The sequence below is a fragment of the Anopheles merus genome, chromosome 2L (genome assembly GCF_017562075.2).
Source record: "Anopheles merus strain MAF chromosome 2L, AmerM5.1, whole genome shotgun sequence".
In the NCBI taxonomy this organism is placed as follows: Eukaryota; Metazoa; Arthropoda; class Insecta; order Diptera; family Culicidae; genus Anopheles; species Anopheles merus.
Window position 1 is genome coordinate 36,222,290 of NC_054083.1, and position 25,510 is coordinate 36,247,799.

General features: G+C 48.3%; 5 protein-coding genes and 1 long non-coding RNA gene across 7 annotated transcripts; 5 read left to right on the plus strand and 1 right to left on the minus strand.

Moving 5' to 3' along the window:
- Positions 1-5,778: 5,778 nt before the first annotated feature.
- On the minus strand, positions 5,779-14,647 carry LOC121592850. Its single transcript, XR_006004700.1, has 3 exons — positions 14,560-14,647; positions 14,295-14,359; positions 5,779-5,846 (listed from the first exon to the last, which is right to left on the minus strand). It is a non-coding gene; the product is annotated as an uncharacterized LOC121592850 (long non-coding RNA).
- Positions 7,583-14,289, plus strand: LOC121592848 (myrosinase 1-like). Its single transcript, XM_041914690.1, has 6 exons — positions 7,583-8,130; positions 12,043-12,265; positions 12,336-12,908; positions 12,987-13,298; positions 13,508-13,746; positions 13,823-14,289. Exons 1-6 carry the CDS (start codon positions 8,009-8,011, stop codon positions 14,073-14,075), a joined length of 1,722 nt encoding a protein of 573 aa, XP_041770624.1. The 5' UTR covers positions 7,583-8,008; the 3' UTR covers positions 14,076-14,289.
- LOC121592849 (myrosinase 1-like) lies at positions 14,646-16,628 on the plus strand. Of its 2 annotated transcripts, none has more exons than XM_041914691.1 (5): positions 14,646-14,761; positions 14,855-15,062; positions 15,123-15,600; positions 15,664-15,752; positions 15,826-16,628. In XM_041914691.1, the coding sequence occupies exons 1-5, from the start codon at positions 14,715-14,717 to the stop codon at positions 16,525-16,527; spliced, it is 1,524 nt and encodes a 507-aa protein (XP_041770625.1). In that variant the 5' UTR covers positions 14,646-14,714; the 3' UTR covers positions 16,528-16,628. The 2 variants fall into 2 exon arrangements, with proteins under 2 accessions (XP_041770625.1, XP_041770626.1); XM_041914692.1 differs by having other exon boundaries at positions 14,650-14,761; positions 14,858-15,062.
- Positions 16,629-17,065: 437 nt separating this feature from the next.
- On the plus strand, positions 17,066-19,036 carry LOC121593944 (myrosinase 1-like). Its single transcript, XM_041916743.1, has 5 exons — positions 17,066-17,177; positions 17,245-17,452; positions 17,515-18,087; positions 18,173-18,720; positions 18,802-19,036. Exons 1-5 carry the CDS (start codon positions 17,158-17,160, stop codon positions 18,968-18,970), a joined length of 1,518 nt encoding a protein of 505 aa, XP_041772677.1. The 5' UTR covers positions 17,066-17,157; the 3' UTR covers positions 18,971-19,036.
- A 450-nt stretch (positions 19,037-19,486) lies between these two features.
- On the plus strand, positions 19,487-21,469 carry LOC121593898 (myrosinase 1-like). The gene is made up of 4 exons (XM_041916658.1): positions 19,487-19,606; positions 19,677-19,875; positions 19,944-20,510; positions 20,579-21,469. Exons 1-4 carry the CDS (start codon positions 19,569-19,571, stop codon positions 21,422-21,424), a joined length of 1,650 nt encoding a protein of 549 aa, XP_041772592.1. The 5' UTR covers positions 19,487-19,568; the 3' UTR covers positions 21,425-21,469.
- Positions 21,470-23,325: 1,856 nt separating this feature from the next.
- LOC121593777 (myrosinase 1-like) lies at positions 23,326-25,483 on the plus strand. The gene is made up of 5 exons (XM_041916445.1): positions 23,326-23,436; positions 23,532-24,325; positions 24,397-24,711; positions 24,783-25,021; positions 25,098-25,483. Exons 1-5 carry the CDS (start codon positions 23,397-23,399, stop codon positions 25,345-25,347), a joined length of 1,638 nt encoding a protein of 545 aa, XP_041772379.1. The 5' UTR covers positions 23,326-23,396; the 3' UTR covers positions 25,348-25,483.
- Positions 25,484-25,510: the final 27 nt, after the last annotated feature.

The following is a 25,510-nucleotide window of genomic DNA, read 5'->3' on the forward strand; positions in this document are numbered from 1 at the left end:
TCGAAATTTAGATTCATTGAATCATTCCAAAGATTCATTCCAATTCATGAATGCATGAATCAGATTTACCCAACCTTAGACCGGTCACAAGGGCTCTAATGCTTCAAGGATAAGAAGAAAAGCAAAAAAGTAGCAAACAACACAAATTCTACACTACGGAAACTCCGGTTATGCAATCTAGGCACTAATACTGGGGTTCAAAAATAGATATCGACCTTATCCGACGCATTGAGGTTCTCTCCGTCCACGATGCGTCATCAAACTTCCTGCTTGTAGTGACTAATATTTAAAAAATTGCGTCGAAATCATTAACCTACCACACAAACAGCTCTCGTTATGCTGAGAAGCATTAAGTGCGACGCCATTAATGTTGCTAAAAACGGTTACACCTGTCCTTGGAGGATCGTGTCCTTGATGCGGCCGCAGCTGGATGACGCAAAAAGGGTTCGCCGTGGCGTCAACCAGTAGAACCCGGTAATTTACGAGCCTGGCCAGCACGGGCTTTTGTACTCTAACGAGACAATTTAATCGTACATTGACTTGTTTTCTCACGTTACTCGATATATCCTTGAGCGCGAAGCTAAGAGGCATCTGCATGCCCCGCTTCCTGTTTGAGAGGGTGCGCGCACATGGCTATATAAATCACATCTAAATGATAGCTCCCAAAATCAAATGGTAGTCCAAAAAGACAACAAAAAAAAATCAGGAACTACCGGGCTGCAATTCGTAATTGATTAACGATCGAGCGGAAGTACAAACGCGCGCACCTTCTTTGCCAATTTCTGTTAGAAACGACACGATATGTCTCTGTGTACGAATTGATTCGTTTAACCGACCCGAAGTGGAGCCACGGAATGCTGCGCTATGCAAAAAATAACAACAAACACACACAAACACGACCTTAAACGACGCAGCTTCCCTTTCCCAGGCGGGTTCGACTTCCCAAGGGTAGAAAGGTGTGAACGCGTTTTTATGACCCCGTTTGTTGGTCAACCCGTTATGCTGTACCGAAGTGGCGTTGGAAGCACTGGCAATGGGAGGGGGGGGGGGGGATTTCGGTGTGCAACTACCCCACTGTGGGTCGCGTTATGGTAGCAACCGGAAAGAGAGCGCGAGAGGGGATGCGGAATGATCAAGTAGATGTTTGTTGAGGTAGACACAACTACACACGGGGGCATGTGTGAGAAGATAATTAGGCATAGATTGAAGAGAGGGGGGGGAAAAGACAAGAATGGAAGGGTGAAACAAAAGTCGTTGCTTGCGGAACACACGATCCCCCAGCATTGCGGCACCGTTGCGGCACGAACGCAAACGAAGTTATTCTGTAATGTCTGGAATAACAAATCGTACAAGATTCCAATAAGATCTTCGATAAGCGCTTGTCGAGCGGCGTGTGTTGTTCTTGTTGATTGGGAAATTATTAGCGTTTTGCGTGAATTAATTACACCGGGTACGGGTACAACCAGCTGTCCACATACCCCTGGGACATAATAGCAACCCAACCCAAAGAGAGTTCCGACGCTTGACGTGTTGTAATAAACAAAGTTGCCATTTCATTTCGCTTTCTTTTCATTATCACACCCAAACCTGTTGGGTGTGTGTGTTAATGATGATGAAGGCAAGCGTGTGTTTTATGGATGTATTTTTGTTTGATGTGCCGTTTGATACCTGGTAAAGGAAGGATTTAATGACGTCACTACGCTGTTTAACGCTTCTCAATCTCAAGGACCTGGACGGGACACACCCATCCCATCGTGCCGAGATAAGCAGTAGAATGATTGAAAAAAACGTCCGACAAAGAATAACGAGTCACTGCCACGCAACTCTGATGGACATAATTGCTGTGTAATTATAAGCATATTCGCTTGCGGCTGCGGCTATAAAGTTATGCTGCTGCTTATTGCGCTTCGCCATCAGAAGTGAACGCTTTCGGTACGTTTTATCATGCCGGGTTTCCCCCTCTTAGGGGTTTATTTTTAGCGAACTGCAAACAACAAAGAAATCACAATTTTGTGTCATTTTTTTGTTTTTGTTTGCACTAAGCTTCCGTGTTTTGTGTGTGTGTGGGGTTGTTGATCAAGACAAGATCGCTTCCTATATTTACCGATCAACTAGGTACTCCTCGTGTGAGCGTGTTTCCAGTGTCAACGCAGTTCAGTCAACTGTCCAGCATGATGATGGTGAGTCACAGGAAGATGCACAAATGATTTGAGCTCAAAATTTCACAGCCTAATCCCAAATTTTCCCACCATTTCCTATGACCTTCCTCGCCGACAGAGAGATGAGCTGATCGTCAAACGATCGCCCGGGAACGATGGTGTTTGCTGCTGCTGCTGCTAGTTTTGGGAAGTTCACAGCCCGTAGGAAATAACCAGCCGCGACCAGCCCCAGAACCGGTCCAACTTGTTGATGGAGGCACACACCGGCACCGGCAAACTGCTTCAAACGGATTAAGTTCGGCGTCGAACAGGGCATTGCAAGTGACGGGGAAGTACGCGTTTTTCTGCTTTCATTTCAATGTCGCGAGGTAAGGTTCTTCTGGGTAAGGGTAGAGGAGAGGGATTCATTAAAAGGGATGAAGTGCAGGGCATTGATAAGAATGTGACAAGCGGAAAACTTGTTGCACTTTGTGTTGTTGGGTTTATTTCTGGGCTTACTCGGGCAAATTCAAGCCGGAATTACTTTATTATGTGTTAACTTAAAGGCAAAAAAACATAAGGACATTTAATTGACATGTCAGTACAGCGAGACGCTTTATGATGAGCGAGTACCATTTCTGAATGCTCCAGAGTAGTGTTGGGTAAAGTAGCACAATTAAGTGTGCTGTGCGCACACGCACATTGCCTTTAGTGTGCTGTGCGCACTGTGCGCACAGTGCGCACTTGGAACCAGTGCGGAAGTGCTAGCACAGTGCTAGCACTTTCGCACAGTGCTAGCACAGTGCTAGCACTTTCGCACAGTGCGCTCTCTGAGCACAGTGCGAAAGTGCTAGCACAGTGCTAGCACTTTCGCACAGTGCGCTCTCTGAGCACAGTGCGGAAGTGCTAGCACAGTGTTAGCACTTTCGCACTGTGCTCAGAGAGCGCACTGTGCGAAAGTGCTAGCACTGTGCGGAAGTGCTAGCACTGTGCTAGCACTGTGCGAAAGTGCTAGCACTGTGGTAGCACTTAAGGCACTGTGCTGTGCTGTGCGCACAGTATAGTGTGCTGTGCTCACAGTGCGCACAGCAGCACTTTACCCAACACTACTCCAGAGTAACTCGACAGGCGCAAGAGAGGCCTAACCCGTATGAATACATTTTAATCGTAGTAATTAACATAAGATCTTATCATAAATTGCTTAATTGAAATGATCTCACATAAAACATTACCGCTCGCTGGTTGTTTAATGTAAAGCTTTTGCTCTGCTAGGGATCGCTCTAGACAGAAAACAGCGTCTATACGACGAACCTTAATCAGTTCCGTTCTGGGAAAATGTCAGTCGCCTTTTTGCCACCGTCAGCTCCAACAAACCACCGTAATTGAATGTCGCGCCCTGTCGTTGGCTGGGCTAAATCGAATTATGCGTACGAATGCGAAGGTGCGTTAAAACGCGGCCTGGAGAGGGGGGCAATAAAACGCTTCAGAACGTCATCCAGGTCCCGCCGAGGTACTTACAAAAAAGCATAAAACGGATACCGGAGCCAGTGTATTGACACGTTTCGAAATAATTTACGAGCGCCGAGCGTTTTGCGTGAGTTTCGTGTGATTGGAAGGAGGAGGGGTGTGAGCTTTTATTAGCGAAAAAAAGCTTTCAATTATTGGTTGGTGCCGTGCGTTGCGGATTGGTGCAATCGGGTGTGTGTATGACCTTGAGACCCTGACGTGGATAGAAGGAAGTTGGTGCGTGCGATACGAGTTGGAATAGACAAATGCATCACTCACCCCCCTCCCCAAAGGTGTCAGCGGCTTGGGGCGATACTGCGATGACGATTAGCGTAATGACGATGATTTATTATTGCATCACCCTGGCAGGTCATTTGCCAATCAGGCCACCACAGTAAATGGATTATGTTTTGGTATTTTTTTTTTTTGCTGTTCGCTTCCGCGTGGGTGCAGCAACGGGATTTGTTGGGGGGCTCGTCAGCATTGCCAATTGTGCAGCATTCCGGCAAAGTCGAGGCCCCCGGGGCTTTGAAGCGATTTGCTTTTGATTGCTCAAAGGATTCCCCAGCGTGCCTGGAAGCGATGCTGCTGCAAAGCCTTCAGGGGAGGTGTTAGTATAAAGACAGTGGATTAGAAGGATATAAAAAGGGAAGGTTTACGAGCATTTCAGTAAAACAATCTTGCGGCTTAAGGGGCTTACTCCTCCTGCACGAGCACGAGAAAAGGTGAATACCTTTGCAGGAAGCTTTCCTATTGGAATAACATCAAGGTGTTGATTTCACTGCCAATAATAATAATAATCCGCCAAAACATAGCAAATTGAAACTACAGGTACTCCAAGACCGTGCACAGCGTCCATTGCAAGTCTTTGTAGCGTATTATGCAAATTGTGCACTTGAAAAATTACTTCTCAGTCAAATCAACCGGACACACGGCCATAAATACACCCGCTTTACTGCTGGCTATGATCGGGACACACATCGGAGCGTCAAAACCGTTTCCAAGCTCGGCATAAAGATATCATTCTATACTTCAATTACCAAACCCCCGATCACTGCCTCTACTCTGCCCCGAGTCGGTAAACTATATTAATAATTCTTCCTTCACGTTTTGCCCTCCGCGTCCGGCAAGGGACAAACGATGGTGAGGAATGGGAGAGGGAAAGGGTATGCAATTTGCCTAACTAAAACAACCCCGGTCCAATCACGCGGGACCAGGATATGTAAAAACGGCAGTTACCAACTTAAAAGTTGCTGCTCGCTGTGCCAGTTGGTGGCTTACGCATTGATACGCCGTGCGAGCGCTGCACCTGTTTTGCGTTGGACGTCGATCGGCCCGCGAGCAGCGATCGACTTCCCCATCCTAAAGGCTGATCTTAAGCGGGGTACACACACACAAGGCAATCGAAACGAGCCGGTGCAACGACTTAATTATGATATCATGATGAGAAGCACCACAAAAACGGCTCGTTGTCACAGAATGTCACACCCAGCGTTCCAGCGACTTTGAGGGGATTTTTGGTCCAATTCTATTTATAAAAGACGGCCGTGGTGACGCACGATTTTGAACGTTGTGTCGTCTGGGTTGGTTTGTGATTGGACGTGCCTGATTGAAGATGTGTTTGGGATTTCCGGGAAGAAAGCGAGATTCCCGTGAGATTGAGAGCAAAGCTGCTGCTGTGGAGATGTGGAGTGAACAACAACAGCACAACAATTACTCAGCGGCTCAGGGTGGGGGGGGGGGGGGGGGAACTACAATTATTAACAAATAGCTTATAGAAGATTCTGTAACAATAATAATTGATTCATGTGTACCTCTCGGACAGGGAAGTTGATAGGCAGTCCGCTTATTTTATACTGTTTTGAGCATTTTGGTTAGAAATAAATACCAATGGAATCGTCTTTTCTTGCTCTCATTAATGTTAGTTTAAAGTAATATCTTAATCTTAATAATCTTAATCTTTAACAAACTTATTTCTCAACGGAATAGAAGGTTTTAGTGCAGGGTTTTCTAGAAATTTAGCAAAAATAAAAACGCTTATTTAACGTAACAACGTAGGATGACCCCGGTGGTCTATTCTGTAAAAGCATTGGCTCCTACAACATCGGACGGAATTGATTCCCAACTAGGATCCGTCTACCACCACCAATATCAACGATTCGACATCAATGTTGTGAAACCAATAAGAGAACCTCTGTGTATCTATGCAATCGTTGTTCAGGTTGTTTCGCCAAAAAGAAGAAGAAAAAGAAGAAGAAGAGAATGAGAAGAAATTTCAACGGAATTTAATCTGTAGTAAATTTGTATGCCAGTTCTTTGACAGGAGAAGAATTCTTGGCCTATTTAACTAATTATTCCCCTTAAATCAATTACTGGGAAGATGTTTAATTTATGGTGTAACGATGCTAACATGATTTCTAATTAATAAAGGTTCGCCATCATCATTTTTTGATAATAGAAATTTGAAGCTACATCGCTTCCAACGCCAGTGACACTGCAAAAAATGTAATTTAAAGTCAAATACTGTTCACTCGTCGAACCGCAATTAGACCATCTATTGAACGTGACAATGGTTTTACCACTTTATAGTTATTTTTATTTGTCTAGCCGCAATAAGCCATGGATATCAATGTTAATGGATTCATAGAGGTCAGATAGAACACACGGAATCTGACCCCTACTTGTTCTGGAGGATCTACACGTCCCCTCTTACACTGATTTACATCAAAACATAATAAGCCCGACGATACCATGTCCTTCAACATAAAGTACGTCCGAACTTACGACGGAGATTAAATTTAAAACAAGGACCTATAGGAATGTTCTATGATCTTCGCTCTATTCCTTCCCGAAGACGAAGAAGATCAAAACATTCAAACGTCCTTCAGAGCGCCATCGGCGATGACCGGCGGACCCAATTAGGCACACGATTTGATTCTAATTAGCCTAATTCTGTGCAGCAACGAAACCTCCAAATTGGATATTAATTTCTTCGCCAGCTATTTTTCATTGCGGTCGATTAGCTCTACCTTAGATGAGGTTCTAGTTTTGATCGTGCCAGTTGCTACTGCTACTGCTGCGTGTGTTATCTTATTCAAAGCCCCGTGCCAAGAACGGCCCGCCACAGTGTGCGCGTGCGCCGGGATGCGGTAAGCTCCGTTCAGCAAGTCCATTTTTCCCACCAAGAGCGGGCGGGCGTTATCGCGTTCTAAGCATCAAAACAGCGTGCTCGCAAGATCATTTGTCAGCACTGATGCTAGTGGGAGCTTTGAGTTATGACACAAGAGCACGCCGGTGGCCCCTCTCAAAAGATCCCCCAATGGCCATGGAGTTGAGCAGAAGGTTCCTTGGTTTGTGCATCGTAAATTTGGCGTAAGCAAACCTTCCCCCGGGACAGATTGGTCCGTTGACCCGCTTCACTGCTGATCCGCAATTAAAGTGTGGTTGTACTGCGCCGTAAATTTCGGTTGGGGGCTAAATCGGTTGCGCGTGTCACTGAAGAACAGCAGCACTACTACGGCAACAAGAACTGGCAAAGCTTTGTGCGAAAACTCCCCCCGAACACGGGAATGCTCAGGATCAGGAAGCGAACCGTGGCAGTAGTGTAGAAGTTTACTCCATTACTCCAGGGTAAGGAAGATTAATCATCCCCATACTTGTGGTGGCTTTGGATCCGGCATTGGCTTTCGGCAAGCACACGAACCCCTCCAAAGCCCCGAATCGAACTTTGCGCGATCGCTTTACATTGGAGAATTGGGCTGCGCTTAGGTAGGCTTTTGGTGGGTGGTGAAGTGGTGGTGGTACCAAACACATTGTGCGCTCGCGGACGCCAAACCGGCGCGTTCTGGTTTTTCCAGCTCGCGCGACAAACCCCGTACGAACCGCGAACGACCAACAGGGCGGCCGACCGGTCCAATATATAAATACGAGCCACCGGAGGCTGCGATCGGTTAGTCTCTCTGCTCACCTGTACGGGGCGCACATGCGTAACACAATCACTCACTCACCGGCAGTAGTGTACACCGAGAGTGAGCGGAATCCTCTTGCACGTCACGGAGGTGTTCCCTGCGGTGTATTATAGGTAGCGGTAGTGTGTGATCGTGATTTTTAGTTCAAACAAAGTGTTGAAAGTTCAAAACAAACTACCCCGCGGAACACGGTGCGGTGGGACATCTTCGGTGTCTCGTCCGGTTAGCGCGCGCGCGCAAGATTTGAGAGTAAAACAAGAGTAGCCCGCTGCGCAGCAGTGAATATAGAAAGAGAGAGAGACTTTTGTGAGGAAAAAGTTTGAAGTGCAAATATACAGAGACCCCGCGTCCATAAGCTTATAATCGTAACGAACTGGATTGGGGTCACCGTACGTAATGCGCAAAGCAAAACAGCAGCAAACAATGGCAGTGACGACGAACAGCAGCCGTAGTAGTAGTAACAGCAGCAGCAGCAGCAGCCGCAGCAGTGTCGAGTTCTCAGGTGTTTTAGTAGCAGTGTAAGTGGTAGCAGCAGGTGGCGTACGATTGATGCCGAAGCTTCGACATTGATGATGGCGATTGGCGAGATGAACGGTTTGGGAAGAAGTGGGGGGGGGGGGGATTTAAGCGAGGGTCTCGGGCAGGCCCGTGTACTACGTGCGCGTTCCGAATTGGAGTCAAGTTCGGGCGTGTGTGGCGTGTGCTGTGCGTACGCGCACGTGCATCTCATGAGCGGCGTTTTCGTTGAATGATCGTGCTCGGGCGCATTTGACCATGATCATCTGAGCCGTGTGATCTTGTGTTGGGTACTAACTGGGGGGCACGTGTGTTTTGGGATGGATTTGTGAATGGGTCGGTCGGGTGAATTAGACAGCAAAATTATTGCATGTTATGGAGTGGGACATTCGTGCTTTGAAGTTGGGCATTAAAATGAAGAATTTGTTTGAAGCTTGCATTGGAATATCAGTTTTTTTTTCGTTCTAATAGATCCTCTGCAATGGAATGGCAAATCGCGGTATGCATCAGTGCATATGAAGCTTTTATTAACCACACAAACCCATTCTAGCGTGAATCCAGACGCCAAACGTCCGCAAACAGGCGCAGAGAGTAACTTCAATGCGCCATAAACCAAAAACCCCCGCTGCCGAATTAATATACCCTCCTCTTCATTTGCGGACGTGGATCCGGTTGAGGAGTGTTTGCCTTTCACCAGTAGTGTTTTGATTGGGTACAAATACCCACTGCACGGTATGGGAAATGTTCGGCAAAAAAAGCGGGGAAATGCCACTCGTAAATGCCCCCGGGAATAATAAGCAACACGCTTAAGCTTAATTGCGCATAGAAGAGCACATTGAGTTCAGATGCCTAAAGAACTTCGTTTGGATATAGGATAGAATGCGCGTGTGTGCCTGTCTGCAATTAACCTCACTCGTTTTAGCGATCACAGAGCGCCTCCGTTGGCGTCTACTATGTTGTTCTAGTCGCACATGCCACCAAGCGTTTGCCCCGCAGCGTAGAAGTAAACAAATCAATTACGTCCGCGTTGTGCAATCGGTGGATGAAAAAGTAAGCCACCGCCACCGCCGACCGCTCAATCCGCTCAAGTTCAAGATGAACATCACGCAAAAGCGATGACACATTCCTTCAGCTGTCGGAGTCTGTGGTCTAGTATGTGCACATTCCAGCAGCATTAGATGGATTAGCTCTTCGTTAGATCAGCGCCGTCTGTGGGTTAGGTTCAGGGTCCCAAACATGACGGCGGGAAGCGCTTTGTCACCTTGTCCAAGGTTTAGTGCAGCAATCCGAACCCAATGTTATGCAAACAGATCAACTCAAACTGGATGTAAGCAGACGGTAATCGATGGCATGTTTTGTGATTTATTCAATTACTAGCATCACCTCCCCTTCATTCTACTCGATTCTGTTGGGTCATTAATCATAACTGATGGAAGGAATGTCATGGTTAGGTATCGGTGGTAATCGGCTCAATGCGAGCACCAATTCTGTGACCGGTTCGGTATCGGAACCGATAATCAATAATTGCCGAATGGGATAATTGCAAATGATTGGATCTTTTTTTTGGGTCTCCGATTGGATTTTCCAAGGTGTGAATTGGATACTTTTTTAAATTAATTTTGTGTGTGCCCATGTCAAATTATACATCTATACAATGTTGTGAAGTATCATGGGATAAGATTACCACCTTCGTGATCACCAAGAAGCAAAAAAAAAACAACTCAACACCTCGAATATGAAGAGTGTTGCGAATAAATTAAAAATCAATAAATAATAAATTAACCCACATCGAACATGACTGGCTCATGCATAAGCATCGATTTAAATCAAGTAAAAAAACCAGAACACCTGGTGCGAATGGTGAATAGACAAATCAACTCAACATTTTGCCTGGGGCGGTAACATTATTAATGGCTCCCGGCGCATATAAAGCTCAGGCTGTGTTACCGTGCAGTAGTATTCAGCTCCTCTACTTCCTTTCGGTAAAGACCAATAAAAATACACCACCAATCAACCGAAACAGGTTTGGAACACTCACCTTGTGCGGGTGAGATGAGGCGGCACTCTGTCGCTAAACCAGGTTCGCATTGCGAAGGTGAAATGCATGTAAATCATAAAATGTGTTTAATGGTGGTGCATTATCTCGGGACATGCAACCACGACCTGAGGTTTGGTATGCTTGAAATGGAATCGTTTGCAATGTTTCACCACTTTTTTATCTGGAATGTGCGTCAACTTGTTCATTATGCAACGAGATGTTTAAGCAGCTCGTTTGTGCGAAAACAAAATCACAATAAACAAACGATCATAAATTAATAAAGTATGATCGCGCTTAAACATTTTTATTACAAGGCTATTAAAACAGAACGCTGCGCGCTACATCATTAAGACATAACAACATCCTAATTAAATTCACTCTCGATCTCATCATAATAATGCGAAATTTTCCTGTCCCGGCAGCGATCCGGCAGGTAGCTTTTAGCACGTTCAATTATCGATTTTTCAACGCTTTACGTCCGCTAATTAACAGCCCTCCCAGGTGACCTACTGAGGGATAAGATTTGGGGTGAATTCAATAAAAAAACACACTAACACACCGGACACTGAATGTCGATCGAGAGCTACCTGTTGCATCATCTCCGAATGATCGTAAACACGCGTACGATCGTGATCACGAATTGGATGAGATCTTACATAAACCGAGAAGCAGCGGGAGGATGTTAATGTACTCTGCTCGTGTCTAATTAGGCGTACTAAGAAGGTACTAGACTAGGCGATCGTGATTTGTGCCGGAAGTGTGTCTGTGTCTGTGTATAATTTTGTTTTGTGTGATCTTTTTCATGTAGACAACATCCTGCAACCTAAGACTTAATCGTCAGAAGATTCAGAGGAACAACACTTCAGAAGATTCCTTTTTTATTTTAGACTACTCTGTTGTCCAGTGTTAGAAGTTCAGTATCTCTTAAAGAATCATTAATTCTTGGCGAATAAAAAGTAACTTCACTAATTATGCCATCACAAGCTACTGAGTGTCACTCGTCCAACGTAGACAACCTTGCCTGGAGCTCTTCAATTGTTGCTGTGATGGCATTAGTGTCAGACTATACAACAGCCAGAGACAACCCATTAGCAGCAGTAGCGTGTCTTGCAAACGATCAATCAATGACACTTGCACTAGATGACTGCAACCGCATCTTTATGCAGTAATTCAATTTGGAAAGGGGCTATGTACCACTCATCACCTGTCCAACCTGCCGTCTGACACAAATGCAACCCGTGGTGCCTTATCTGTCGGCTGTAGTTCAGCTCCAGCAGGATGAAGCCTTCACCGACCTGATCGGCACCTGTTACCACGCACCCAACTGAAGGCTCCGGCTAAATACAGGGAGCAGAAAACGTTTAACTTGTTGATTTGGTTTGTAAATTTCTATTGACCGATACAACGCGCATGCAAATTGTACGGCGTCCCGGTGTGTAGGATGGCGTTTACAACTCTCATCGGGTGGTAGGTTTTGATAGGCTCCAATCCACCACGTTCAAGTCCACTCCAGCCTACATTACGCCTGAGTTACGATCAATTTAAGAGAGGGTCGTAAAATTTAATTTACTTCCCCTCGGGGGCGCGGACCACTTGGGAGGGGATTATTCAATTGCCCTACCTCCCTACACCGTCCACCCAACAGCCTCAATCAGTCAAGATCGATAATTGATCAGCTGAGAGCCGACATCGTTTAGTGTAGCGCGCAGGTGGCAATTACCGCGCTTGTCGAAGAACTGTTCCGACAAGGCGGTTCTGTTTGTTTTTCCTACACATTTTAGAAAGGGTTCGCGGAACACGCGCAGGGCTTAATCTCGTCAACCTGTCGACGCGCATATTTTGTGCTAACTTCCCCATCCTTTATTCCACTGTACAGTTTCGCCCTGCTGGCACTGCTGACACCGGCAGCCGAGGGCAAGTTTGCGCGACGCTTTCCGTCCGACTTTCGGTTCGGCGTTGGCAGCTCGGCGTACCAGATCGAGGGCGGCTGGAATGCGAGCGGCAAGGGCGAATCGATCTGGGACCGGATGACGCACCAGCATCCGGAAAAGATTGCCGATGGGAGCAACGGTGACATTAGCTCGGACAGCTACAACAATGTAAGTTTTCTGGCCCTCCAAAAAATACTCTCTAAAATCACGAGACCACATGCAAAATCTATTTTTCCAGTGGCGCCGAGATGTGCAGATGGTTCGCGAGCTCGGTGTGGATGTGTATCGGTTCTCGCTCTCCTGGCCGCGCATCATGCCGACCGGGTTTCTGAACAGCGTCAGCAAGGCGGGCATCACGTACTACAGCAACCTGATCGACGAGCTGCTCAGGTACAACATTACCCCGATGGTGACGCTGTACCATTGGGATCTGCCGCAGCGCTTCCAGGAGCTGGGCGGCTGGACCAATCCCGAGCTGATCGGGTACTTCCACGACTACGCGAAGGTGGCGTTCGAGCAGTTTGGCGACCGTGTCAAGATCTGGACGACGATCAACGAGCCGTGGCACGTGTGCGAGCACGGCTACGGCGTAGACTTTATGGCGCCGGCCCTCGACTACCCGGGCATTGCGGCGTACCTGTGCGGGCACAATCTGCTGAAGGCGCACGCGGAAGCGGTGCACATGTACCGGCGCATCTTCCAGCCGAAGCAGCAGGGCAAGATCGGTATCACGCTGGACACATCCTGGCCGGAACCGGCCACCAACAGCGAGGACGATCGGGAGGCATCGGAGCTGGCGGCCCAATTCTATGTAAGGACCTTCGAATCAAAAACAAAACCAAAAACGGTGTGTCTTACGCGGCACTTTTTATCTCCCAACCTCTACCAGCTCGGTTGGTTCGGACATCCCATCTTTGCGGAGGCGGGCAACTATCCGCGCGTCATGATCGACCGGATTGCGGCGATGAGCCGCCAGCAGGGCTACACCAAATCGCGCCTGCCCACCTTCACCAAGGAGGAGATCGACCGCATCAAGGGTACGGCCGACTTCTTCGGCATCAACTCGTACACGAGCGTGCTGGTGCGCAAGAACGATCGCAACAACACGGCCAACTTCCCGGTGCCGTCCTTCAACCACGACATGGGCGTCGTGGAGTCGGCCGATCCGGACTGGCCCAAGAGCGGATCCGTCTGGTTGCATGTGAGTATCGGCTGGCATTAGCCGGCGTGATTTCAATGCGCGTTGAAGGCCCACACGTTTGCGCGATTAATGGTCGTAATTTTGCAACTTGCGCTGCTTGTGACATTGCTTGCTGCTCAGTGTCGAGCAATGTTGGATGGACGCTGGTGTCACATACCGATCACATCATCTAACACCTTCTGCCTCTTTCCCTCGTCCCATGCGGGTAGGTTGTGCCGTCCGGTATGAACAAGCTGCTGAAGTGGATTCGGCGCGAGTACAACAATCCGACGGTGTACATCACGGAGAACGGTGTGAGCGATCTCGGCGGTACGAACGACGTGAAGCGAATCGATTACTTCAACTCCTACCTGCAGGCGGTGCTGGATGCGCTCGAGGACGGCTGCAACATACAGATGTACATTGCCTGGTCGCTGATGGATAGCTACGAGTGGAAGGCTGGCTTCACGTAAGTTAAACCTTCATCCATCCACCTAATTGCAATTCTAAACTGAAAACCCCAACTTTTTCGGTCGCGCTTGCAGTGAAAAGTTCGGCCTGTATCACGTCGACTTTACCAGCCCGAACCGGACGCGCACACCGAAAGCGTCCGCCAAGGTGTACGCCAACATCGTCCGCACGCACGAGATCGATTGGAGCTTCCGGCCGACGCCGGAGGTGTTCATACTGCCCCCGTCCCCGTACCAGTCGGGCAGCAACCGGTTGAGCATTACCGTCCCGTTGGTGTGCCTGCTGGTCGCCACGATGGGTGCGCTAGTCAAAGCACTGTGCTGCTGAAACCCGGCCCGGCCTGCCAAGCGCCCAGCTAGAGATCTCCCGGATTTACCGAAGCCGTGTACTTGTACTTGTTGTAAGAGATTTATTTATGACCCACCTCCCTGCGTGTGCCGTGTGAGATAGTTAGGCTAAGGTGTAAGAAAACGAGAAAAAACTATTTGATAACGAAAATGTGCCGATGCCAATAAAAAGACGTTAAAGTATTATACAGAAACTCACCTGAGGGCGCACGCCTTCTTATCGCTCGCGTCACTGGGTGCAACTGTGTCACTGTGGAAAGGATGCTAGGGGGAGAGAAAGGGGAGGGCGTGTTTTAATTATTCAAGCAGCCTACGTTGACAAATTGGAGTTTGAGATACGGTATCGGGCACACGGTGACGTGGTAGCATCGCGGCCTCTACTAAGATCCACTCAACAAGCAAGCGCATCAGTTGTTTTTTTTCTGTTTTGCTTCTTGTTGACGAAGGTTCTTGATAACGATTACCTAACAAAACGATTCCGATGCGTTGTGGCAGAGGGGAGATACAGCGTTCGATCGGTTATCCGTGTTTGTTTATAAAAATCGCGAGACTTCCAGTACCAGATTGTAATCGCAGCTGGGAGTCGCAACCCAGCAGGCCCGCGTTGTTCCTTAGCAAGATGAGACGAATCGGAGTCGAGATTATGCTGCAGCTGCTGCTGTTGGCGTGCGTAATCGATTGGATTTGTTTACCGAAAACAGTGGCTAAACCCCTGCACTTTCCGCTGTAAACTGTGGTTTTGTTCAATTTTACTTCCAGCAGTAGCAGCACCCTGTTGGTGGCGTTTGGTGAGCGTCAATTCCCGGCCGACTTTCAGTTCGGTGTCGCCACCTCTTCCTACCAGATCGAGGGTGGCTGGGATGAGGACGGCAAGGGTGAATCGATCTGGGACCGGCTAACGCACGAAAAGCCGCACAAAATTGCGGACCAGTCGAACGGTGATGTGGCGTGCGATAGTTACCATCAGGTGAGTGAGAACGAACTGCCGATGACACTGTGTACATGACTGCGGGGGTTTTTTCCCCAGTGGCAACGTGATGTGGAGATGGTGCGTGAGCTTGGCGTCGACTTTTACCGCTTCTCAATCGCCTGGTCGCGCATCATGCCTACTGGGATTAGCAACGAGGTGAACCGGAAAGGCATCGAGTACTACAGCAATCTGATCGATGAGCTGCTAAAGTACAACATTACGCCGATGGTGACGCTGTACCATTGGGATCTGCCCCAGCGGTTGCAGGATATGGGCGGATGGACGAACCGGGAGATTGTGGAGTACTTCCGGGAGTATGCGCGGGTAGCGTTCGAACAGTTTGGCGATCGGGTTAAGATCTGGGCTACGTTCAACGAACCGAAGCAACCGTGCAAGGAGTCGTACGAGCAGGACGCGATGGCACCGGGGTTAGAGTTCCCGGGGGTGTACAGCTATCTGTGTACGCATCACGTGCTGCTAGCCCACGCTGAGGCGGTCGAAGTGTATAGAACGTTCTTCCAGGAGAAGCAACAGGGTAAGTAGAAGGAGAGGGGACAGTTGATGAAGAGGTTTTCATTTGGGCAATTTCTGTGGCTAGGTGTGATTGGAATGGTTGTGGACTCGGCCTGGCATGAGCCCAATTCTGAGGATGACTACGAGGCTGCAGAAAGGGCAATGCAGTTCAATGTGAGTAGTATACAGGCCCCGAATGATGCATTCATAATGTACTAACGGAGATCCTTCGCCACGTTATCTTCAGATTGGTATCTATATGCACCCGATCTATCACGGCAACTATCCGCCAGTGATGATTGAGCGCATTGCCAAGCTGAGCACCGAGCAGGGCTTCCACAAGTCCCGGCTTCCCGCATTCACGCAGGAGGAGATCGATAAGATCAAGGGATCGAGCGACTACTTCGGCTTTAACGCTTACACCACCCGGCTGGTAACGGCAAACGGTGCGGACAATTTGGCCAACTCCCCCGAACCATCCTTCGATCATGATCGCGACGTGGTGGAGTACATCGACCCAAGCTGGCCTTCTTCTGCCTCACCCTGGCTGAAGGTGTATCCGAAGGGGTTGTACAGTGTGCTGAAGTGGATACGCGATGAGTACAACAACCCACCGGTTTGGATTACGGAAAATGGAGTTAGTGATGTGGATGGGACGTACGATCTGCAGCGTGTGGAGTACTTTAACACCTACCTGGACGCGGTGCTGGATGCGATCGATGAGGGGTGTGATGTGCGCGGCTACACCGCCTGGTCGCTGATGGATAACTTCGAGTGGCGTGCGGGCTATTCGCAACGCTTCGGACTTTACTACGTGGACTTTAACGATCCAGCGCGTCCTCGGTACGCGAAAACGTCGGCCAAGGTGTACGCCAACATCGTGAAGACGCGCTCGATCGATCCGGACTATCTGCCCGAGCCAGAATTGTTGATTGCGGGCGATCGTTAACAAAAGGTCGTCTGACAATTGGTTGAAGTGAGACGTAAAGGTGCATTATGTACAGCAATTAATATAATAAACTGCAACGAAATTTAAATTCTAGCTGTTGCTTACGTCAGCTACCATTGCACAATCAGCAGATGCATTCGAACTTTCTCGTAGCTCATCTCATCTTGTCCATCAAGGTAGAGATAAAACCATTGTCCTATTAAGCATATTCCTTCGTGTAGAGGCGTCTTCTTATCTATAGTTTCCACGGGGATTGTGCGATTGCATTATGTCCAATTGGCGTTGGTGCCCGCGTGCGACACCCCTCCGAGATAGGATACGACCGGTTTCGGCACAGGGGTTCTCCATTGATGGTAGCTTTATTGATTGAACTGGTCAGTACCTGTGCGATAATAGCACGGTTGTGAAGATAAAGGCCAAAGCCCTATATGGCCGGAGAGATACTAATGGAAGATAATGGGCGTATCTTTTGTCTTGGAGGGGGGTACGTGTCTATTATTGGGTTGTGCGAGGGGATTAGGCTGATATGATAGCCGACGACGGCTTCGTTACGTGGGGCAAGGCAGAGGTGGTTTTAATAAAGCGATGTAGCTACCAGGTGGTATTGGTCAGTCTGACTGTGAGGCCAGCATGAAACACATCTGCACGATGTAAGTGGGTTGGGCTCTTATTTCGTTACTCCGTGTGTTTACTACCTTTGTTGTATTCCTGGTACAGTGTGCTACTTCTAACGACAGCTGTCTGCGGACAGCGTCGGTTTGCGGACGACTTCAAGTTTGGCGTTGGTACCTCTTCCTACCAAATCGAGGGTGCCTGGAACGAGGATGGCAAGGGTGAATCGATTTGGGACCGGCTAACGCACGAAAGTCCCGAGAAGATCCTCGATCAAAGCAATGGAGACATCGCTGCAGATAGTTATCACTTGGTAAGACACGGTTGATCCATTGTTACGGTCATGCTCACTGAGAGAAACACTACCGCCGACAGTATAAGCGTGATGTGGAGATGGTGAAGGAACTTGGCGTGGATATCTATCGGTTCTCGATCGCCTGGACCCGCATCATGCCGACCGGCATTGCGAACGAGATCAACGAGCACGGCATTGCCTACTACAACAACCTGATCGATGAGCTGCTCAGCCATGGCATCACGCCCATGGTGACGCTCTACCATTGGGATCTGCCCCAGCGGCTGCAGGAGATGGGTGGCTGGACGAACGAGCTGATCGTGGATCACTTTACGGAGTATGCGCGTGTTATGTTCGAGCGGTACGGCGATCGTGTCAAAACGTGGACCACCTTCAACGAACCGTGGCAGACGTGTGAAAATTCGTACAGCAACGATGCGATGTCACCGGGATACAACTTCCCCGGCATTCCGGCCTACCACTGTGCGCACAACCTGCTGAAGGCGCACGCCGAAGCGGTACATCTGTACCGGAATGTGTTCCAACCGGTGCAGCAGGGTATGATTGGTATTACGCTCGATTCGAGCTGGTCCGAACCGGCTACGGATGCGGAGGAAGATGTCCGCGCGGCAGAGCGTTCGCTACGTTTCAATGTAAGTGCCATTGGGACTAGGAGTTGGTTAGAAGTTGTTGCCTTTTTTTTGTTGCTAATTTCACATTTTAAAACAACTCGAACAGCTTGGATGGTTCGCCAACCCAATCTTCTCGGAAGCCGGTGACTACCCGCAGGAGATGCGCGAAACCATTGCCAATCTGAGCGCGGCTCAGGGTTTCTCGACGTCCCGATTGCCCGCCTTCACGCCGGAAGAGATCGTGCGCATCCGCGGCACGTCGGACTACTTCGGCCTCAACACGTACGGTAGCTCGATGGTGAAAGCGAACGATGGTCCGTACGATCCGGCTGATACGCCTTCGCACTGGCACGACACGAACGTGATTGGGTTCCGCGATCCGAGCTGGCCGACGGCAGCCTCTCCGTGGTTAAACATCGTCCCGTGGGGTATGCGCAAGCTACTCAACTGGATCCGGATGGAGTACAACAACCCGCCGCTGTGGATCACGGAGAACGGGGTTAGTGATTTCGGTGGCACGATGGACGATATGCGCATCGACTATCTGAACACCTATCTGGACGCGGTGCTGGATGCGATCGACGATGGGTGCGATGTGCGGGGCTACATCGCCTGGTCGCTGATGGATAACTACGAATGGCGGGCGGGATATGTGTAAGTGTTTCCGTTTTTGTTGAACCATTTTAGAGATTGCTATACTCTTACATCTAATGTCTCTTCCACCTCCAAAACTAGTGAAAAGTTTGGCTTTTACTACGTCGATTTCGAAAGCCCAGAACGTACGCGGTATGCGAAGGCATCGTCCAAGGTGCTGACGAACATTGTGAGGACGCGCCAGATCGATTACGATTATCGTCCCCAGCCGGACGTTTTCATTCCTCCCCCGACGCAGGGAAAGCTGTAAGAAGTCTTTAGGAACATGTGTACTGAGTTGTTTGGAATAAAGGAAATGATTGATTGTGTATTATAATTATTGATTTACTTATTGCGTTGTCTTGAACTTATTGAGAAGATTAATTTACAAAGGGAGATCTCGCATATTTCGCCCTTGTCTTGTCCAATGCATTTTGATTAAGCTCAGAACCACGAAACGTAATGGAATAAATACCTAAATACATTAATCTTACCGCCAGCGAACGGCTATCGAGTTTCCTTTAGGTACCTTTTAAACTGATGATAATCGCAAGCCTTATCAAACTGTCTAGCACGTTCTGTAGCAGACAAGACCTCCCCATATCGTTTTACAGCTGCACATTATCATCCTTTTTCGGGTCCGACGCTTTCGGATCACAATTGAAAGCGAGATACAATTATAAACACCGGTAATAGACCGGTAATGGATGATAGCATCTTGAGGTGGACAGGTATGATAGGGTTGAGCCACCCCTCGAACTGAGCCACTCGGTCATCGTAAACGAATGGTTTATCAGTAGCAGTTCGAGAGGACACATTGTTCAGTCTAACTTTGAAGGTTGCCACTGAAGGTGGTGTTTGCTGTGAAGATGCGGACGATCGTTTGTGTGGCGTTGCTGTGTATAAGGTATAAGGAAGAGCGTTGTATGCAGTGGAGTCCTTACATTACTATAATCTCTTCCACAATACCACAATAGCACCCTGTCGCTGACGCACGGACAGCGACGGTTCCCTGAAGGGTTTAAGTTTGGCGTCGGTACATCGGCGTACCAGATCGAGGGAGGATGGAACGAGGACGGTAAGGGTGAATCGATTTGGGATCATTTGGTACACAACTATCCCGAGAAGATCGCTGACGGAACCAATGGAGATGTGGCCTGTGACAGTTACCATAATGTAGGTGTATGAAAGTATAAGATTAACTGGACAAGATCTTGAATAGTGTTTTCCGTGTGCTCTTATAGTGGCGCCGTGATGTGGAAATGATCCGCGAGCTCGGTGTCGATATCTATCGCTTCTCGCTTGCCTGGAGTCGCATACTCCCGACGGGCATCAGCAATCAGGTGAACGAGAAAGGTGTGGAATACTACAACAATCTTATCAACGAGCTGCTAAGGTATAACATCACACCGATGGTGACGCTGTTCCACTGGGACACACCGCAGCGGCTGCAGGAGATGGGAGGCTTTACGAATCGGCTTATTGTGGGCCACTTTCGCGAGTATGCACGGATTGCGTTCGAGCGATTTGGCGATTGGGTAAAGATCTGGACAACGTTCAACGAGCCGCCGCAAACCTGCCGTCTTCCGTACGAGTATGATGCGATGGCACCGGGGCTGGATTTCCCGGGAAGTTATACCTATCTGTGCACGCATCATTTGCTGCTGTCGCACGCCGAAGCGGTGGATCTGTACCGGAAGGAGTTTCAGCCGACGCAGGGAGGTCAGATCGGTATAACGGTGGACGGTTCGTGGGCTGAACCGGTGTCGGAGGATCAGCGAGAAGCATCGGACATCACGATGCAGTTTTTGGTAGGTAGCGGGATATCTGAAGACATCTTCAAACTCTGATCATGTTCTTTTGTCATATGACGCTACAGTTTGGGATTTACATGCATCCGATCTATATCGGCAACTACCCGCAAATGATCATCGATCGCATTGGCAATCTGAGCATGCAGCAGGGTTTCAAGAAGTCCCGGCTGCCGGCCTTTACTGCGGAGGAGCTCACCAAGCTGAAGGGATCGTCGGACTTTTTCGGCTACAACGGGTACACGACCAACCTGGTGTACATGAACGATGAGGCCAACACTGCCAACTTCCGCGTACCATCGTTCGATCACGATCGTAATACGGTCGATTTCCAGGACGATCGCTGGCCATCGGCAGGTTCCCCCTGGTTGAAGGTGTACCCACGCGGTATGTACAACGTGCTGAGCTGGATCCGACGCGAGTATGGCAACCCTCCTGTGTGGATCACGGAGAACGGTGTCAGCGATCTCGGCGGTACGCGGGATGTGGCTCGTGTGCAGTACTACAAGGACTATCTGAGCGCCATCCTGGACGCGATCGATGATGGGTGCGATGTGCGGGGATACGTTGCGTGGAGCCTGATGGACAACTTCGAGTGGCGGGCAGGGCTGAGCGAGCGGTTCGGGCTGTACTACGTGAACTACAGCGATCCGGGGCTGACGCGGTACGCAAAATCGTCGGCCAGAGCGTTCGCTAACATTGTGCGCAATCGGTGGATCGATCCGGACGATATGCCCGAGCCGGAGCTGTACATACCGGGGCCCGGGGAAACGATTACCACGACTACGGTGCGGGCGGAAACTACGACGAAGCAGGGTGATGACGATGATGATGATGATGATGCGGCGTCTGGGGTGTTAGTTTCGAAGCTGCTGATCATCGTTTCGTTTATGCTGTTTGTGTTGAACATGTAAAAGGGGTAAAAGGGTTAGTAAATGTTACTTAGGATGCAAAAGTAATCACTTGCGGTTGTGTTTGTGTTTGCGGGAGCAAGAGACATGAAAGAAATTGCGCTCAAACTCCAGGACGTCCCAAGTTTCTCTTATCCAGGGGTTGGCAAGATCCTGTGGCCACGGGTAAACGTCTCAAAATTTGGTTTACATATATTAAATATTACATGACACTTTAACAAAATATGCCCATGTAAAACAACTAATAACACAGCGAATATTATCTCCATAGAATCCTACAATGTTTTAACGTTTTTTCTACTTAAAAAATGGAAAATAATGAATAATAAGCAGAGTTTTGGACAAGTTTAATTTCACTCTATTTGTTAATTTAAATTTCCAACTTCGCTGTTATTCACCTTAAATATTTTAGTGCTAAAATATGGAAATCTGCTGAAGGTACTCCATGCTTGGTGGTTTAGGCTGGAACATAGGTATGAGGATTGGAATGTATTTACTGAAACAACTATTTGTTTCATAAAATTAATTAATAAAATAAACTCTGAGCATTCTTGGTCGGACATCAAGGCATTCTTGATGAAACTTTTATCTTTATTACTTTTTGTTGACAATTTTTTGTTTAAGTATTTATGGTTGTTTTAGGCATATCTTGTCCGTTTGGGATATCTGAATGAATTTTAAGGTAATTTATATTTTTTTCTTTCTTTTTTTAACTATAAAGTGAAATTGGTTCTAGTTCTGACCTCATTTGTTGATATTTATAATAAAAAATTAGAGTTTGTATAATTGGAATACCATCGATATGAGAATGAGAATCTATGAGAATATATAATAATAATCATAATATCCTTGAAGCGATCTTCTTCTTTTTCTTCTTCTTTTGTTCTCCACCGATGTCGGTCAAGGCCTGCCTGAACCACTTGTGGGGTTGGCTTTCAAGGACTGTTAGGATTACCCCCCATAGCAGGACAGTTTTTCTAATTAATCTGAATACAGCTAGAGACCCTTGGTCGGTTTATGAAAGTGAAACAAATTAACAATATTAGGTACTACTTTTTGATATTTGATACGTGTTTGCATTTATATGATTAAAAATTTAATATTTGTTCAATAACTTAAATAGCGTTTTGTTAGCCTAAGCTAGCACAAAGTACCGCAGATCCACGAATTCCTGGTTCCAATTATATTCCTATATTTCTATTATTCAACCTACCAAGTCTATCGCTAGTGAGTTTCAATTCTGAACTAACTTATACACCTCCTCAAAACCTATCGCGCGCTGATACTCAAAAATGTTATCTTCGAGCGGATGCTCCACTACGGGTAGATACTGCTGATCACTGGTGGGACAGGAAGTAAATGTCTGCTTTGTTTTCGATTATCACCAACTAGTATGCGTGCCACATAACTAAGCTAAATGAAAATGATAACTACCTGTTAAAATATCTGTACATGCCTTCAATCTAGCAACTTTTACTGACAAGTTTGCCGACCCCTGCCCTAATCTTGGGGACAAAACACATACGTTCTACTTTTATTTAGGGGTACATTTTAATCGACCGATTAACCTATTTTGAAATTACTACACACACACACGGGCACAGACCCACACCAAATCGTTCATTCACATGCTGTAGCTTCTTGCGACCAAACTTAAAAAATGCAAATCCCTCTTATCTGCCACTAGACTAATCGCCTTTATACATCCCATGCCTAATCAGTAGTATGATTCAACACTCTCAACAAGCCATGTAAGACACATCAACTTCAGGTTCCTGAGTGGGGTCAGCTTTTTGTTGCCATTGCTTCTTATATGCTGTGCGCGCAATCGCAAAAGATTTAGCAGAGCCGCAACATTTCACTGCCACTGATAGTGAAACCGGCCCGATAAGACGATGCGCAGCTCCAAAGCTCAACCGGCGCTTCAGTCTGTCGTGAAGATTCTACCGGTACGGTTTTATGTTAGGTCGTCGTAATGCGAAGTAGTGTGGTGGCCTTAGCGTTCGCTGCGTTCGGTAAGCGCGGTTTATTGTTTGATAGCGCAACGATAATGGCAAAGTGTTGTTTACCTTTACCTACCGGGGTGGTTTGCTCAATTTTTCTTACGCAGGTTTGCTACTGGTGACAGGAGCCATTGGCCAAGATGCAATAACGCGACGCTTCCCGGACGGGTTCGAGTTTGGGGTCGGTACTTCGGCGTACCAGATCGAGGGTGGCTGGAACGAGGACGGCAAGGGTGAATCGATCTGGGACCATCTGTCGCACACCGTGCCGTCGAAGATTGTGGACGGCTCTACGGGCGATGTGGCGTGCGATAGTTACCACCAGTGGAAGCGGGACGTGGAAATGGTGAACGAACTGGGCGTACAGTACTATCGGTTTTCGATCTCGTGGCCTCGCCTAATGCCGACCGGATTGAGCAATAGCGTGAACGAGAAGGGAATAGAGTACTACAACAAGCTAATAGACGAGCTGTTGCGGAATGGCATAAAGCCGATGGTGACCCTGTACCACTGGGATTTGCCCCAGCGGTTGCAGGAGCTCGGTGGATGGTTGAACCCGGCGATTGTGGAGCACTTCCGGGAGTATGTGCGCGTTGCGTTCAGCAGCTTTGGCGATCGGGTGAAGCTCTGGACGACGATCAACGAGCCGTGGCACATTTGCGAGAATGGGTACGGTAGGGAGGAGATGGCACCGGGGTACGATTTCCCGGGCGTGCCGGCGTACATGTGCGGCCACAACATACTGCTAGCGCACGGGGAAGCTGTCCGTCTGTATCGAAGCACGTTTGAGAGCGTTCAGCAGGGCAGGATCGGCATTTCGCTGGACGCACGGTGGCCCGAACCGGCCCACATCATGTCGGAAGATGATCGGGAAGCGTCCGACTGGCAGCTACAGTTTCATGTGAGTGTTGTTGCAAAAGCAAACCAACGTGTCGGTTATCAAGATGAGTGTTTGTTCTTGTATTGCAACAGCTTGGTTGGTTCGCGCATCCCATCTTCAGTGCGGCAGGTGACTACCCGTCCATCATGAAGGAGCGCATTGGAAATTTGAGCGAAGCGCAAGGCTTTCCGCAGTCGCGTTTGCCCGTCTTTACCGCACGGGAAATTAACTTGCTGCGCGGATCGTCCGACTTCTTCGCCCTGAACACGTACACGACCTCGCTGGTGTCGAAAAATGATGCCAACAATACGGCTGGCTACCCGGTACCGTCCTATCTGCACGATATGGGCGTCGTGGAGTCGGCCGATCCGGACTGGCCCGTAGCGGAGGAAACTTCCTGGATCAAGGTAGGCGAGAGAGACGACTTGGAGATGACGTTTTGTAGATTCCCCTTTGACTGAGTACTGTCCCATTGCAGATAGTGCCCTTTGGGTTGCACAAACTGTTGCTCTGGATCAAGGACAACTACAACAGCCCGGTGATCTACATCACGGAGAACGGGATCGGGTCCGGACCGGGCACGAAGGATCTGCAGCGTGTGCACTATCTCAATTTTTATCTCAACTCTGTGCTGGTCGCGATCGAGGATGGGTGTGACGTGCGGCTGTACGTAGCGTGGAGCTTGATGGACAATTTTGAGTGGCGCGATGGCTATACGTGAGTTTATTAGCACGGAAAAGTATCTACATTCATACAAATAATCCTTTCTCTCTGTCTGTCCCTCCATCCGTAGACAAAAGTTTGGCCTGTACTACGTAGATTTTGATGATCCGGCGCGCACCCGGTACGGCAAAGTGTCGTCCAAAGTGTTTGCACGCATTGCGAAAACGCGTACGATCGATTTTAACTATCAACCCGAACCCGATGTGTTTTTGACTGGCATTAAGGCGAATGGAACTGCTGTGCTGCCGAACGTGATCGTGCTTGCCTCGACAGCCCTGCTGATGGTTGTTGCGCGACGGCTTTACGCGACGTTTGGTTAGGGCGATTGCTGGGAAAAGCGTGTTGCTAGGGCTAGGCATCGTTGTTTATAGTGGAAAGTACTTTGTACTTGATTGTTAAAGTATCATTTAGTGTGTTGATTGGTGGGAGCTATATAATAAAAGAAGAAGTCATTTAGATTTTGTAGAGTTTGTGGGTCTATTG